At 40.7% G+C, this 14,031-nt stretch overlaps 1 protein-coding gene across 2 annotated transcripts; it reads right to left on the reverse strand.

Moving 5' to 3' along the window:
- Positions 1 to 537: 537 nt before the first annotated feature.
- Positions 538 to 13,197, reverse strand: LOC111229018 (neuropeptide Y receptor type 1-like). 2 transcript variants are annotated; one of them, XM_022755179.1, is made up of 2 exons: positions 13,117 to 13,197; positions 538 to 2,914 (listed from the first exon to the last, which is right to left on the reverse strand). In XM_022755179.1, exon 2 carries the CDS (start codon positions 2,753 to 2,755, stop codon positions 1,652 to 1,654), a length of 1,104 nt encoding a protein of 367 aa, XP_022610900.1. In that variant the 5' UTR covers positions 2,756 to 2,914; positions 13,117 to 13,197; the 3' UTR covers positions 538 to 1,651. The 2 variants fall into 2 exon arrangements, with proteins under 2 accessions (XP_022610900.1, XP_022610892.1); XM_022755171.1 differs by lacking the exon at positions 13,117 to 13,197 and adding an exon at positions 5,186 to 5,268.
- Positions 13,198 to 14,031: the final 834 nt, after the last annotated feature.

Consider the following 14,031-nt stretch of genomic DNA (forward strand, 5'->3'; position numbering starts at 1 on the left):
CACAGCACTGATTTATTCAGCACTAGCAGCACATCTAAAATGTGTTGTGATCTCAGACTTCCTCCTGAATAATGCACACACAGGCAGCGCACCGAATTTGACCTCAGACAGAAACAAAAATTGTTCGACATATCAGATGTTTAGAAGTGGTTTTTACATTCATACCATACTAAAACATTGCTATGTAATACAAGTGTGGGCTCGCTCGTGTTTGAACACATCAGCGCTATATCCTCTGGGTAATTTAGATCCCACACTCCAACCTGTTTCCCACTAAGGACATTGTGCAGTCTGGTCTCAATGTACCATTTTGTCTTTCATGGGAAATCAATTATCAGTTAAGAGCTGAGAATGGTGTGGATGAACTGACCTACAAGGTGACAGCAAAAAAATCAATTCTGGTTTCAACACACACTCAGACAGCAAGGTGGACATGAAGTTTGCTGAACAAAAAAAAGTAAATGCAGTACAAGAATTGAAGAACAAAAGCAAGATTGTGACTCATCACAACCAAATATTACAACATAGACATTATAATCAAAGATGATAGTAAATATTTTTAATTCAGATCAATACCACAAAGTGAAGTGACTAACAACAGGTTTCCTAGGAGATATCTGCTATGCTACACAGTGCTCTTTATTGCCGACCACACCATAAACTATGACTGTGTCACATCTTTTACAGGCCATACATGTACAGTATTTAGCAATGTTATATACAGCAGAAGAACCCTGCTCTGAAAAAGTCCTTCACTGTCGTTTTTATTTTGTTTTATGGCACTTGATATACGGTGGATGTATGTAACATTTTATGAGGAAACCATCTACACGCACAGTATACTGGAACGCAGACCTTGGCAGACGGCAGAAATGTATACAGCTCTTGCCAAGGTTCATTGTAAAAGATCATTACATCGTTTGTAGTGATTTTAGGTAATAAGAAATGCATTAAGATGATGCTAGTAAAACCGGCTGAATGAACGCCTGGAGCCATATAGTTAATGCACTAATGTTCTCTCCTTCAGATGTGTAATAAGCTACTCTGTCAGTAATCACTAACACATCACAGTTCACAATCCCTTAATATTTTCATCAATACTATTAACATAAGACAGCAAAATTGAAATAAGATTTTTTTTTTTTTTTTTTAAAACAACAACCCCAAACCCTTTGTCCTCTCAGTACTCTCCATCGCTCACATTTACAGCGGGTAAAAGTGTGAAAAGCAAAACAGCTGATAGTACACGAGAAGGGAAAACATGACGTTTGCATACCAGATGAAATGCCTTCTCTTCATTCGTATGTGCCCGCAGCACACGGGGAAATGGACTATACAGACTACGGTTGCAAAAGTGCTCATGTAAAGTGTCTTCTGTCGACCAACAATACTTAAGAGTTGTCCAACCTTTGCACCATCATTTTGTTATCTGCTTCCTCTTACATGTGAACTTGTACTGAATCGAGGGCAGCGCGCCATGGGTAAAGTGTCTTCAGTCTGCTCCCTCTGGACTGCTATTGTGAGGTTTAGAACTTTGTAAATGTCAACCTCGCTTTTGCACGCAATGAAGCAAGAAAAGCTCTAAAGGATGACACAATGAGGGCTGGAGAGGCCCCAGTAGTTTTTTGTCTTTGACTGAAAAGGCTTGGATTTAAGTATTGATGCTAATAGATCCATTGCTCAAGATCGACCCCTTGGTGACCTCTGTGCTGACGGTGGAGAGCGGGACCGTCTCGTACCTCTCCGCCACCCCCCAGCAGCGACAGCGCAACAGAGTGGATTTCAGGTGTTTCTGGAAGTTGCTGTTGAGGAACCCATAGATGATGGGGTTGATGCAGGTGGAGGCCATCGCTGTGAGGTGGCAGAATGAGAAGATGATGTCGTGGCTACAGGACGGGATGGCCTCGTGGTTCCAGTCAAACACCGTGTTGAAGATGTTGAGAGGGAGCCAGGAGAGGGTGAACGCCACCACTATGGAGATTAACATGGCGTTGATCCTTGTGGAGCCCTTGTTTTTCTTTTGAGTGGTGTTCCTGCCGCGCTCCACCATGTCCTTCCTCCTCCTTAGACGCAGGTAGATGTGCATGTAGCAGACCATGATGAGGACGAGCGGGAGGAAGTACTGGAAGACGAGCAGGGAGGTGGTGTAAGCTCGCCGTTCTTGAAGCGACGGCCACCGCTCCATGCAGACAGGGTGATCGCTGAGTGGGAAGGGCATGCTCAGGTTCTGGAAAGGCAAGGTAAGTATGCTGTATGAGAGGAAAGGCACTGAGATTAGACAGGCCACGATCCAGGTGACAGCCACGGCCAGGTAGGACTGGCACACCACAGGCTTCCATCCAGTCGGGTGGACGATGAGCTGGTAGCGCTCCATGGCGATGAGGACGAGGGAATAGATGGAGACAGTAACTGATATACACTGGATGAAGGGCGTGAGCTTGCAGAGGGTGTCTCCTAGGATCCAGTGGTCCATCAGAGTGTAGATAATAGTGACCGGCAGGCAGACGATACACATGAGGATGTCAGAACAAGACAGGTTGACGATGAAGATGTTGGTGACATTGCGCATCTCCTTGTGCCGCGTGATGACAAACACCAGGCAAGAGTTCCCAATGAGACCCACCGCCATGACTGTGCTGTAAGCAACGATGAGAAAAGTGGTGCCACTCAATGAGAGCGAGCAGTCCTCTGTGAAATCCCACGGTATCTCTTTCCACAAGGCTTGGTTGTGGTTGGTGCTGTGCTGCAACTCCATGGTGGTTTTCCTGGGCTCACTTCAAAGGCTGGGAACTAATTAAACTAATTTGTTGGGTCACACCTGCTGTAATTACTTCATGAATAACATTTGCATTTTTTTACAGCTTTCCTTCATCTTTAATCTTTGACCATCTTTACAGCCGTCTTCATTTTCTGCCTGAAAAGCAAAGAAAAAGAAATTAGTTACCTTCAACAAATTTCCACTTGTGAAAAGTTTGTTTTTTAAAGTTATAAACTCTTGAGATATTTAAGGGGTCGGTATTAACACTCAAATTGAAATGTAGCCCCCGTGAAAACTGCGACAGGAAAAGAAAGTGACCCTCGCTTGCTGAAAAAGCTCATTTCATCATTAGACAGTAACTTCTTTTAAATGAGGATGTGTGGCAGAGAGTGATTCTCTTGCTGCGGGACAGGATTTTAAATTCACAGCCTCCGCCTCCTGGATGTGATTCCACAAGTTCCTTTTTGTTGCTGAGATGTATTTAGTGGTCCAATTTCACCTTTGCACACACTGGCAGCGGATTCAAAATTACAAAAACAGAGATTTATGAAAGGAATAATTAATGTGGGTATGCAGATATCACGAGGCTGTTGGCAGATTCTCTAGCTCCTCGAGTGCAGGCTATAAGAATAAATGATGCGCTGATGGCATATCATCAAGAAAACAGCACAGATCCAGACTTTGTGGCATCACTATAATGGCACGCTGATTTAAATTTCCATCACAATAACGGTGATAATGACTGCTCCTTCAGAGACAATCATTCCCTCTCACTGTTTTCTCCCCTTTTGACAGCAGGAATTTATTCTGTTTCTGTCCATAAAGGAACAGACACCGCTCGTCGCCACTGAACATTCACAATAGCAGCCTGGATTCTGAAGCACATGTGGTCCTTACAATGTCGAACAAATTAATGTACTGGAAAACAGAAGCACAATTTCATTACACCAAGACCGAGAACATCTGAACACTGTGTGTGTGCATAGATACACGTGTGTGTGTGTGTGTGTGTGTGTGTGTGTGTGTGTGTGTGTGTGGTGGTGGGGGGGGGGTTGAACACGCAGCAGTGAAAACAGTACTGATTAACTGAGATGTTTTGCCCACGGCTAAATTGCCCAGAAATTAGTTTTGCAACACAGCTAAGCAAACAGAATGAAACCTGCAGGATTTAGAGGATTTATCATTTTTAATTGACAACTCCTTAACAATGATAAATACTGACAGGTAGGACATTAATTGCTTGTGGCTGTCTCTATCATGAGCAGTAATGTCATTAAAATGTGCTGTTTCATCTGTCGTAATTACAAACAAAGCCGGAGTATTCATAACAAAAGTAAACACTTGTACATGGAGCTAGCTCTCTGGATAATTAATCTCCTCCTGGATGTCAACATGACTAAAACTGGCTGATTCTCTGGTTATGTGGCCTGCACATCACGCTCATGCTGCAGCCTCGATGCTGAGTATCTATGGCACAAATTGGACACTTGAAGTGATGCATTGCTTTGTGTTGTGTCTGCTGGTGGAGGCCAGTCCAAGCAATGGAACAAGGAATTTTCCCAAGGGCGTTATTAATATTTAACATGAGACCTGTTATAAATTACACTGATCATCTGCAGATTACACATAACAGCCTACAGAAACATTAAAAATACACTATGTGAGACGAACTGTGAAGTAGGAAAACAGGCAAAGAAATGATAGCTCATGGGGATTTTGTCTCAAAATAGAAATGTTTCCTAAAATGTAAATAAGATTTTTGATCCTCACCGTCACCTCACTACATCACTTTGCCATGTCACTAAAACAGCCACATAGTCACAGACATCACGATCATCACCATCATCATCATCATGAAAAACCCATGAAGGCATGCAAAGTGTGAGAGTGGTTACAGTGTGAGTGTCTCTGCAGCTGTCCTGGATCCACTCTCTGTCTGCAGCTGTGTGTCTGTGTCTGTGTCTGCTCGCAGTCAGGTGGACTTTCTCAGCTCCGGACAGCTGGACGAGGAGACCCCATCTGTCCTCCAGTGTACCACCGTGTGTGTGCTCACTGCTCTCACTCATTTCCACCTAAAGGACCCGCTGAATCTTGTCAAGTGAAAAGCGCCACTTATACTTTTAGCATCTCCCCTGCAGAGCGGGATACTCTAATTCCCAGCAGAATAGCCTCACATACCAGCACGCGCGACAAGGCAGTTAAAACTCACCGGGCGCACCTTAAAGAGCTGTAAAGAAATATAAGACTGGTGTTAGAGTCATTAGAGCTTCGGAAAAGAAAAAAAACAAAAACAAAAAAACATTGTCGACCCTATAAGAAAATCTAATTTCTTACTTTTAGGTAACACAGCACCCTCAAAAAAAGAGTTAGGCTACAACACAGACTGCCGTGTTTTAATCAGCCGATAAATCAGCCATTGTTTCTTACCGAAATATTCTTTCTTCTGGGACTTGGAGCGCTGCTCTGCATCAGGTGAGACACGGCAGAGTTTTTGGTCGAGGAGACGGTAGGAGGTGTCCTGCCAGGATCACTGATAGCGGCTGAGATATCTCTTAAAGCGACCTTACGCCTCAGACACAGGCAGTGGGATGAACATGTTACATAATAAATTTCTCACGCACGCACGCACGCACGCACGGACGGACGGGCGGACGCGAAGGCACGCGCACACCGGGGACACACGGCCAATGGGGAAATTGAGTTATATGAAATTTGCACACTTGGTCTGATTCACCCACCTGAAGCCCAGAAACGTGCGAGTGGGCGACATTAGATACTTTATTTAGTGTGTTGCAAAGGGACACGCCGAGCCGTCACGTAATGAGCCAAGTTTCATACACTACAAAAAATATCACTGTAACATAATAATGTTAGTGCAATAACTCCTGTGGGGCTTTTTCTGCAGTTGCTGTACAATGCCTATAGACAGTGAAATATTCTGAGTCCTGCTTTTCATGTGTGGAACATTTTTAAATGGATGAACAGAAACAGTGTCAGTGAAATTCAGACACAGATTTTTTAATTTTTTTTTAGTTTTCACACCCTGTGAGATTCTGTGAAGCTCTTATGAATAGTGTGTTTGTGGAATAAGACAAACACAGGGTGTCAGTAACAGAGGACTTCATCTTGTCTTCCTATTTCACTGAAGTATAATTTATCACCCAAAACACTCTTATGCATAAATCATTAGAAAAGAATCCAAAATCATTTTTTGCTGCCAGCATTTAATAATGAATATTGATGGGTTCTAACTATGTGCATGTTTTCTCAGAAGACCATAAACCGACTTTTCTGTTGCTTATAAAGATGATTAACGTTGTCTCAGATGTCTTGAATCCCTCCACAGTTAACACCTAGGACTATTTTAAACCTGTTCTTTGCACCTCTCTTGCTTGTGCAACAGATTGTTAACTGCTTCTTCACACTGTCCCCACACACTCCTGTTTCAAGTGGAGGCTGTTTGAAAGAACAGTAATAAATTTTTGTCTGAGAAGCAGAACAGTGAAACGACTTGCCACCAACAACAACAGCTCCATGGGTGTTTACTTGACACAGAGACACGGGTGTCAAGTCACTCAACACGATTAATCTATGCACATATTTTTTAGAGAAAAGCAGGGATGCTGAAATTTTTTTGGTGAACTGTTCTGCAGGAGGTGCTTTTTTTTGCCCCTGATGTGAAACTATTCAATATATTGGGACTTGGAATGGATGTTGTACCTTTCCCCTTGTGCAATCTCCACTGCTGTCACTCACATTTTGATTTTTCTTTGGTCTGTTTTGACAGAAGGGGACAGAAAATCATTTCTAAGCGTATGTCTGAAATGTCTAGTCAACTGAGCACCATGGTGACAAGAAATAGTTTTTTTGACAGTGTGTCCACCAGTTTAATGTCACTGATAAGTGACAAGTTGATGGGCTCAAGGATGTTGACGCACGGAAAAGGGAACGTGGTTTCTAAAACGAATTTTTCTGTTTGAGAGCACACGAACATAAACAGAAAGCAGATTAGTTTTGTTCCGTCTTAGGTGATAAGATAGAACAAGAAGAGATAACATGTTCCAAACATTTTAGAAACATTGTCTCGCTGTCACATGAAATATTTGATTGCTCTTTGATGAGTTCTTTTATTGGGTACTCTCTATCAGCTGTTTAGACTCCTGTCTAAACAGGAGTTTGGTATTCACACAATACTGTACATCATGTAGCTTGATTCAAATATGGCCATATTTGGATTCAGAGCGAGATTCATATTACATAAGGCATTTGTACAACTTGTTCTTGTGGGAAAATTGTTAATAGTTTTATGTGTCGCTGGCAGTGTAAATCAATAAAGTACTTTGCCCCATTAACAATGAATTGTTCCCCTGCTGTCGCTCCCCATATCCCTGTTTAATAGTATTTGGGGAGCGATTGTTCGTGTGTATTTTTAAGCGCAAAGCCTGTTTTTTGTGATATATTTGTCTTGACAAAAACTCTCACTTTAACAGACTCTTAATATCCTCTGTGGTGCAATGGGGCTTCAAAATAGATTTTAACACCAGCCAGCCAGAACAAAGCAAGAAATGGTGGCTTGCTTTACTTTCACACTTTGTTCAGCTGTGTTTCAAAGGAGGATGAAAGAAAGAAAGAAAGAAAGAAAGAAAGAAAGAAAGAAAGAAAGAAAGAAAGAAAGAAAGAAAGAAACACAGACAGAAAGATGTAGCCGACAGTAAACTATAACAACCTAACATACAAGCTAACCACAGCGTGTTGTGCATAAGACTATATTAATATAGTATCTTATGATGGCAAGTGGATCTTTACTAATGTAAAAACAAATGAGACATTACAGTATTAATCCTGGTTATGATGAACACTTAATGTCTGCTATCCAGGCTGTAACAGTTTGTCATAGATCTTTGTTTGAGCTTGAAAAATATCTTCATTCTTCAATCTTCATTATAAGAAGAAAAAATACTATGGGAGCTGATTTGAATATAGTTTTTATAGTTCTAACTTTAACTTTAAACAAAACCTCTTAAACATCTAACATTGATGGTGAGAAGAGCAGGTGAAATTAAATTATGGTAGAATTTGTTTGAGGGTTTTTTGTTCATTAAGAGGATCATGTAATGAGTTAAAAAAAAAAAAAACAGAATGAAGAAAAAAATTGATATCACATTCCCACTGAACATCTAAATTGAGCCAAAAATGTTATGCTCTTCTGCCCACTTGCTCTGTTGTTGGTTCTCTACTGGACAATATGAGCTCAGGGCTGATAGTTCTGTTATGAAGGACAAAACATGTCTTACAGTTGAAGCACTGATAAATATAGGTTTGTAACAATAATTCATGTAAATGAGACAGAAAATACATTTTCCTGAGTTCTCACAGTGAGCAGTAAGGTCAAATACTTTCCAGATGAAGTCATGGGCAAGGCAGATACAACATATATACATAATAATGATATACAGTATATTTTGATAGCAGCGATGTTATTAAATAACATTGTCACTATCATAAATTATAACACAGGGTACCACAGTTGTATGTAAATTTCACCTCTTATAGTAAAATGAGGTCAAGGTCTGTGTGTGCGCTCCTGTTTCCAGCTCATGGTGTAGGTGTAAAAAGATCAGTATGAAAAGATTTACAGCTGCTAACCCTAACCATAATGCCACGGGGATGGGATTCTGTGCCAACATATTTTAGTGCTAGTCATATATTGGTTGGCATGAATATAACCATATGTCAGGCAGTGATAAGGCGCCTTATGCATACATGTATGTGCAGACTGTATGAGGCAGAGAATATCATAATTACACTAATCAATCAAAAGCTGCTCACACTGTCATCTACTCAGAGTCTCTCTGTACCTTTTGAGAATGGGTGACACTGACCCTTTTTTTTTTAAATGCCATGTTTTACTGGGCGGTGTGTGTAAATGTATGTGTGATTTACGATTTTTATGTGTAGTGTGCTGCGCTTGATGTGTGTTCAGTTTGATATTTAACGATATTGTGTATGCCAATAGGCTATGTGATGGGGATTTTTCATGTTAAGAAAGAAAGAAAGAAAAGGAAAATCTGAAATACACTGTTTATAATCCATCATAACTCTTAGTTTAATTGGAAGTTTGAGCTGTCATTGTTCACCATGCTTGCCTCATGTGAGCAGTAAAATTACTCCAGGAATTTAATGGCTCGAAAAGCTGACAGCCAACAATACAAAATCTGAATATGGCTGAACTCTAATCCATTTTGTCAACTTTTCGAGTCAATGAAAATCAAACACTGGAACAGGGAAACCACATTGATCAAGTGGTTCAATTTTTTTGCCTTCAACTCTCTCATTGCAACCCTGAGACTGTACACACTGTGTTCACAAAGCAATTCATCGAGCGAAGGACAATCTCCCCTGCAGTATTACAAACCCTTACATGAACCAAGTTGAGGTGATCCTTGACACCATCACTGTAGCACAGTCCTATAAATCCCTGAGGCTGTAAATAACCCCAACCAAGAACAAATGCCACGATGCCTCAGGTAGTCGTGGATGACAAACAACCCCCATCAGTTGCACAGATCACATCTGACACGGAAGCTCACCCTGCTGCTCCTCTGTTAAAATGTGACTTTTAGGAGCAGCACATGGGCTACTGGTGAGTATTACCGACAAACACATTTCATATACAGTGAGATTGGATCATTATTTAACACAGGTAACGCTCCCTCAGTAGTTCTTTTCACTTGGACTGTCTTATTTTGATCATCTGTGAGCACTTAGTAAGTAAATATTCAAGAGTTACAGTGGCTAAAGGGGTCACTCATAGTGAAGATACCACAAATATTCATCCCCCTTAGCTCTATAGAACTTTTTAGTGTCTTTCAGCTCATTGTTTTGGTTTCATAACCCACATCTTTACTATTTTAGTTCATTCTCACCACACCCACCAACCTTGTTATTGTAAGCTGACCAGCAGATGGATAAAGTTAGCAATTAGTGGGTGAACATAGTAGAGATAAAGAGCTAGCTATTTCCTGCAGTAGTAGGTGGAGGCCATTAATGGACATAAAAGGAGTTTTTACAGTTCTTACATTACATTCAGATGGTAAACACAACTCTGAATGAATGCTAATGTTACTCTGTCTGCTGGATGTGTAGCCACTGTAAATAGGCAGCTGTTTGCTTTACTTAAGAGGTGAGTGATGAGATTGTGTGGAGTGTTCACAGCCTGATTCCACTGCCCACAAGTAGCCAAAACTCAGTTATTGCAGATTTACAGCTCACAGTACATAATCTATTTTATGATTATGGGGAAAGGAATAGTTAGACAGCTTGGGAAATATTCTTATTCTCTTTCTTCCCAAGAGTTTGATAAGTATAACAGTATACTTATTATTTTAATTGTGCTGAGAACCAGGACAATTTTGCAGTGAATTTTGACAACTGGGACATTTTAGTATTTTACAGATATTTGTCAGGACTTGGGACATCCAGCTTGAAACCATGACAATCTCTGACAACCCGGGACGCCTGGTCACCAATATGAACACAAAGACCAAAAATGGGGAAACATCTAGCTTGGTTCTTTACAAAGTCAACAAAAACCACTTACCAGCACTATTGTTGTACTAAGCAAACAAGATAAAACATGTTAATTAGTGCAATTAATTTAGAGGTGCTGGAAAGCAGATTTTGTTACCATTGGACAGAGCCAAGCTACTTATGTGCCACGTTTCCAATTTTTGCTAAACTAAGCTTACCATCTTCAGGCTGTAGCTTCATTTACATTACAGAAATATGCGCACTATCAAGCTTCTTACGTATCTATCTAGTTGTGTATTTTAAAATGTCAAACTATTGCTTTTAAATTTCTCCACATACATTCCTAATATGCTTCCAAGTCATGGCCAAAATGGGAACTTAGCGTTATAGTTTTGGAGCATAAAGTCTGCCAAGCATGAAATGAAGTGAAGCTAAAAATAAACTGATTTCAATTTTGGTTCGTGCTACTTCAAGAATTACATTTAGTATAGTGGAATAAACTGATTTGAAGGAGAGAAAAGAGAAAAGGGCAGGAGAGAGACGAGAGAAGAGAGAGAAATAGACCAGAGAGGAGCCTGAGATTGGGGTTTATTAAAACACAATTGCATTAGCAGACCGAAAGGTAGAATCAATCCATTGTGCATTAGACCTGCTGACCCTCCTCCTTTAATTCATATAAATGTTCTGCATGTCCTTCCTGCTTTCTGAAGCCACGTTAAGATTCTGCTCAGCTCCAGTCACATCTGTGAGCCGCACAGACAATTCTTTTTACTGCCTCACTTCTCCCTCAGTGTTCCTCGGTGTCGGCATATGATTCAGAGTTTACACTAACGTTGTCACAGCGAATAAGACGGTGGATGTCACACACCAAAATAGCCCTCATCCCGATAGCAAGAGGTGAAAACTGAATTCAGAGGCAGCATAACATGATAGAGGGAGGACAGCAAGTTGCTATTGATCCCCAGAAGCCCTGTTCAATATAAGTCCAAACCCACTGACACATGGCAGATATGACCAACAACCCACTCAGGTTCTTGGCCATTGTAGCTTTAGCCCAATTAAAATTTGATCCACCAGCAGTCCCTTTCTACTTGGCCTCATTGCAAGGACAGCCGTTACCACGGTTACTGTACATGGCTATGTTTCTGAAACCTTTATGAAATCTCATAGAAAATGTTTACTGATCATGCATTGACGAGCATAATGTAAATTAATCATTTCATGTCAATGTCAAACTAGAGACATAAAGCCATTTCCATCGCCTCTGATATTCCATTAGCAGTGCAGGCAACCGGTGCATGACGCAGACGAAGACCTCTCCTTTGAGAGCAGCCGTCAAAGCACTGTCCAGCCAAGCTATTTGGTGCTATCAAGTCTCTGCTTGCTGTCTTGTAAAATCTTTTCCACTGGGAAATGCCAGTTTCCTGCACTGTGTGGGCCATGTGAGAAAAAGACGTGACGATCTACCCTCTGTCTTTCTCAGCAGGAAGCTATAAAGTTGTCTCCAGCCTTTTACAATCTTCAAATGAGCAGCGATGAACAAGCGCGTGGAACGACTGTGATTTTACTTCCCGTTTTACTCTTTGTATCAACACTCACTGATAATCCTTGCTATCCTTTAGAGTAGCACATACTGTTGGGACGCTTAAATATTTCAGCAACATTGGATTGTTTTCTTTAAGTCCCCAGTGAGGTGGGGAAATCTCCCAGCATTTTCCAACGATGACTCTGACCTCTGAGAAAGGAAGACAGAGTCAGCGCCTCAGCTGACTTGGGAGTTGCCATTATAGCCAAACAATAAATGTCAATATTTTTCCATGTAATTTTAATTATCTTGATTCCTTATTGAATACAGAGTTCAATCAAATTGTGGAGCGCCATTTCCATTTCTCACAAAGTGATTCATAATCACAACAAAATATAATGCGGCAGATCCGTCCAAGTCCTGTGGCAGTGCGTATGACCCCCACCCCCCCTTTGTAATTTTTTGGAGGATTATGTATCACCCAGAAGCTTCCATCTTAAGACAGTTGGCGGGCTCTATCTAACACAAGAAGAATTTTGGTGCAGAGGAAAATTGATTGCTCGCTTCACAATAACTGAACAGCCACAGCAAAATTGCACCTGCCAGGACCGTGCCTCATTCACTCTACACCCATCCATTCAACTTATGAACCACACAGGAACATGTTTAACATTTCACACTGCTCCCAGTCCTGTTTAATTTCAGCTCTTGTATATTAAACATAGTGCAAGTTTACAGTTACAGTTGTTTTTTGCTTTTTTCTTTGCCAAACTTTGCCGGTCAAATCGCCTGTGCCACATAAAAAATGGCAGATAGTTGGCATGGAAACCATGTTAGATGAGGTGCAAAAAGAATGAATGGCACCACTGGAGCTCTGCTGTCCCAAACTAATCAGTCCTATTGTCCTCTGGTCTGCCAGTTTCTTCTCTTATCAGATGTAGGATTTGAGAGTCATGCTGTGGAGCACGGCTGGCAGATTCACTTTTTTTCCAGTGACCAGCAACCTGCTGCACTGCACTATTCCTTGTTAGAGCCCGTTGTACCCACAGCACACATAACCCTCCTTACTACTCACAAACTCCACATCATAGGGTGGCCAGTAACGTCACTGTAAGATGGTCTCCTTTAGCAATTATTTGAATGAAGGTCAAGCATCTTAGCAATTGCCGGATTTGTGCGACAGTGACGCTTGTAAAGGCTCAAGGTCATGGAATATTTCATGTGTTGGTAACTGCTGCCAATATCCCTTTGTAAAGTCTGTTTGTATCTTAGGTTGAGAGTTAATTCTGTAAATTCAGCCCACCTTGTTCTTGTTTGTTTGTCGTTTCTTCCTGTGGCCTGTGGAGTTCCTGCTGCACAGCCCTTTCCCTGATAAGAGGAGACGGTCCGCTGCTAATGTACTGGAAAGCTCTGGTCTCAGGAATAGCAAAACCAAGCTCCCTGTGACTTCCAGGAAGGTCTAACAAAAAAAAAAAAACATGCTTTCAGTCTGTCACATTTACTGACGTCACAACAAGAGCACTGTAATGCAATCCTATATACCACACTATTTATTGTATACCTGTGATCATGTCAGCCTCATTAGCAAATGATGTGTGAAAAGTATTTAAAATTCATGTTGAACAATTAAAAAGTGAAGTGCGCATCTGTGTGTGATATTCACAGTTTGGAAGATTTGACACCTCATGTTAGAAAATAAAAGCACATTAATAGAATGATTAAATAATTTCAGATTAAAAGTCAGCAATCAATATTTATTTTTCTGGCAAAACAGTAATATAGGTACCAGCAGCACCTTTATTGTCTGTGACTGATGAGTGATGTTTTTTCTGGGTTATGGCTGTTGCCATTGCCATAGCACAACTATAGTTTTCCTGTCAGTATATGGATAATTGCAAAATGCACATTGCAACTTCAACTGCAACTAGCAATCATTTTCATTATCGATAAATCTGCATATGATTTTCTCAATTAACAAATTAACGATTTGGTCTATAAAATGTCAGAAAATTGTGAAAAATGTCCATCACAGTGTCCATCTCAAGTCTATGGTGGTCCTAAAATTTATTGTTCTGGACAAAATTCTTTATTACAAAATAAGGCCAAGAATTGGAAATTGGGAATGTTTGACATTTCCAATTAAAAAATGTATCAAAATAGATTTCCTGCTGATCAACTAATCAAATAATCAAGTAATAGTTTCAAGTCTAGCTGTCCA

This window comes from Seriola dumerili, unplaced genomic scaffold, assembly GCF_002260705.1.
Source record: "Seriola dumerili isolate Sdu_G_001 unplaced genomic scaffold, Sdu_1.0 BDQW01000017.1, whole genome shotgun sequence".
Taxonomy (NCBI): domain Eukaryota; kingdom Metazoa; phylum Chordata; class Actinopteri; order Carangiformes; family Carangidae; genus Seriola; species Seriola dumerili.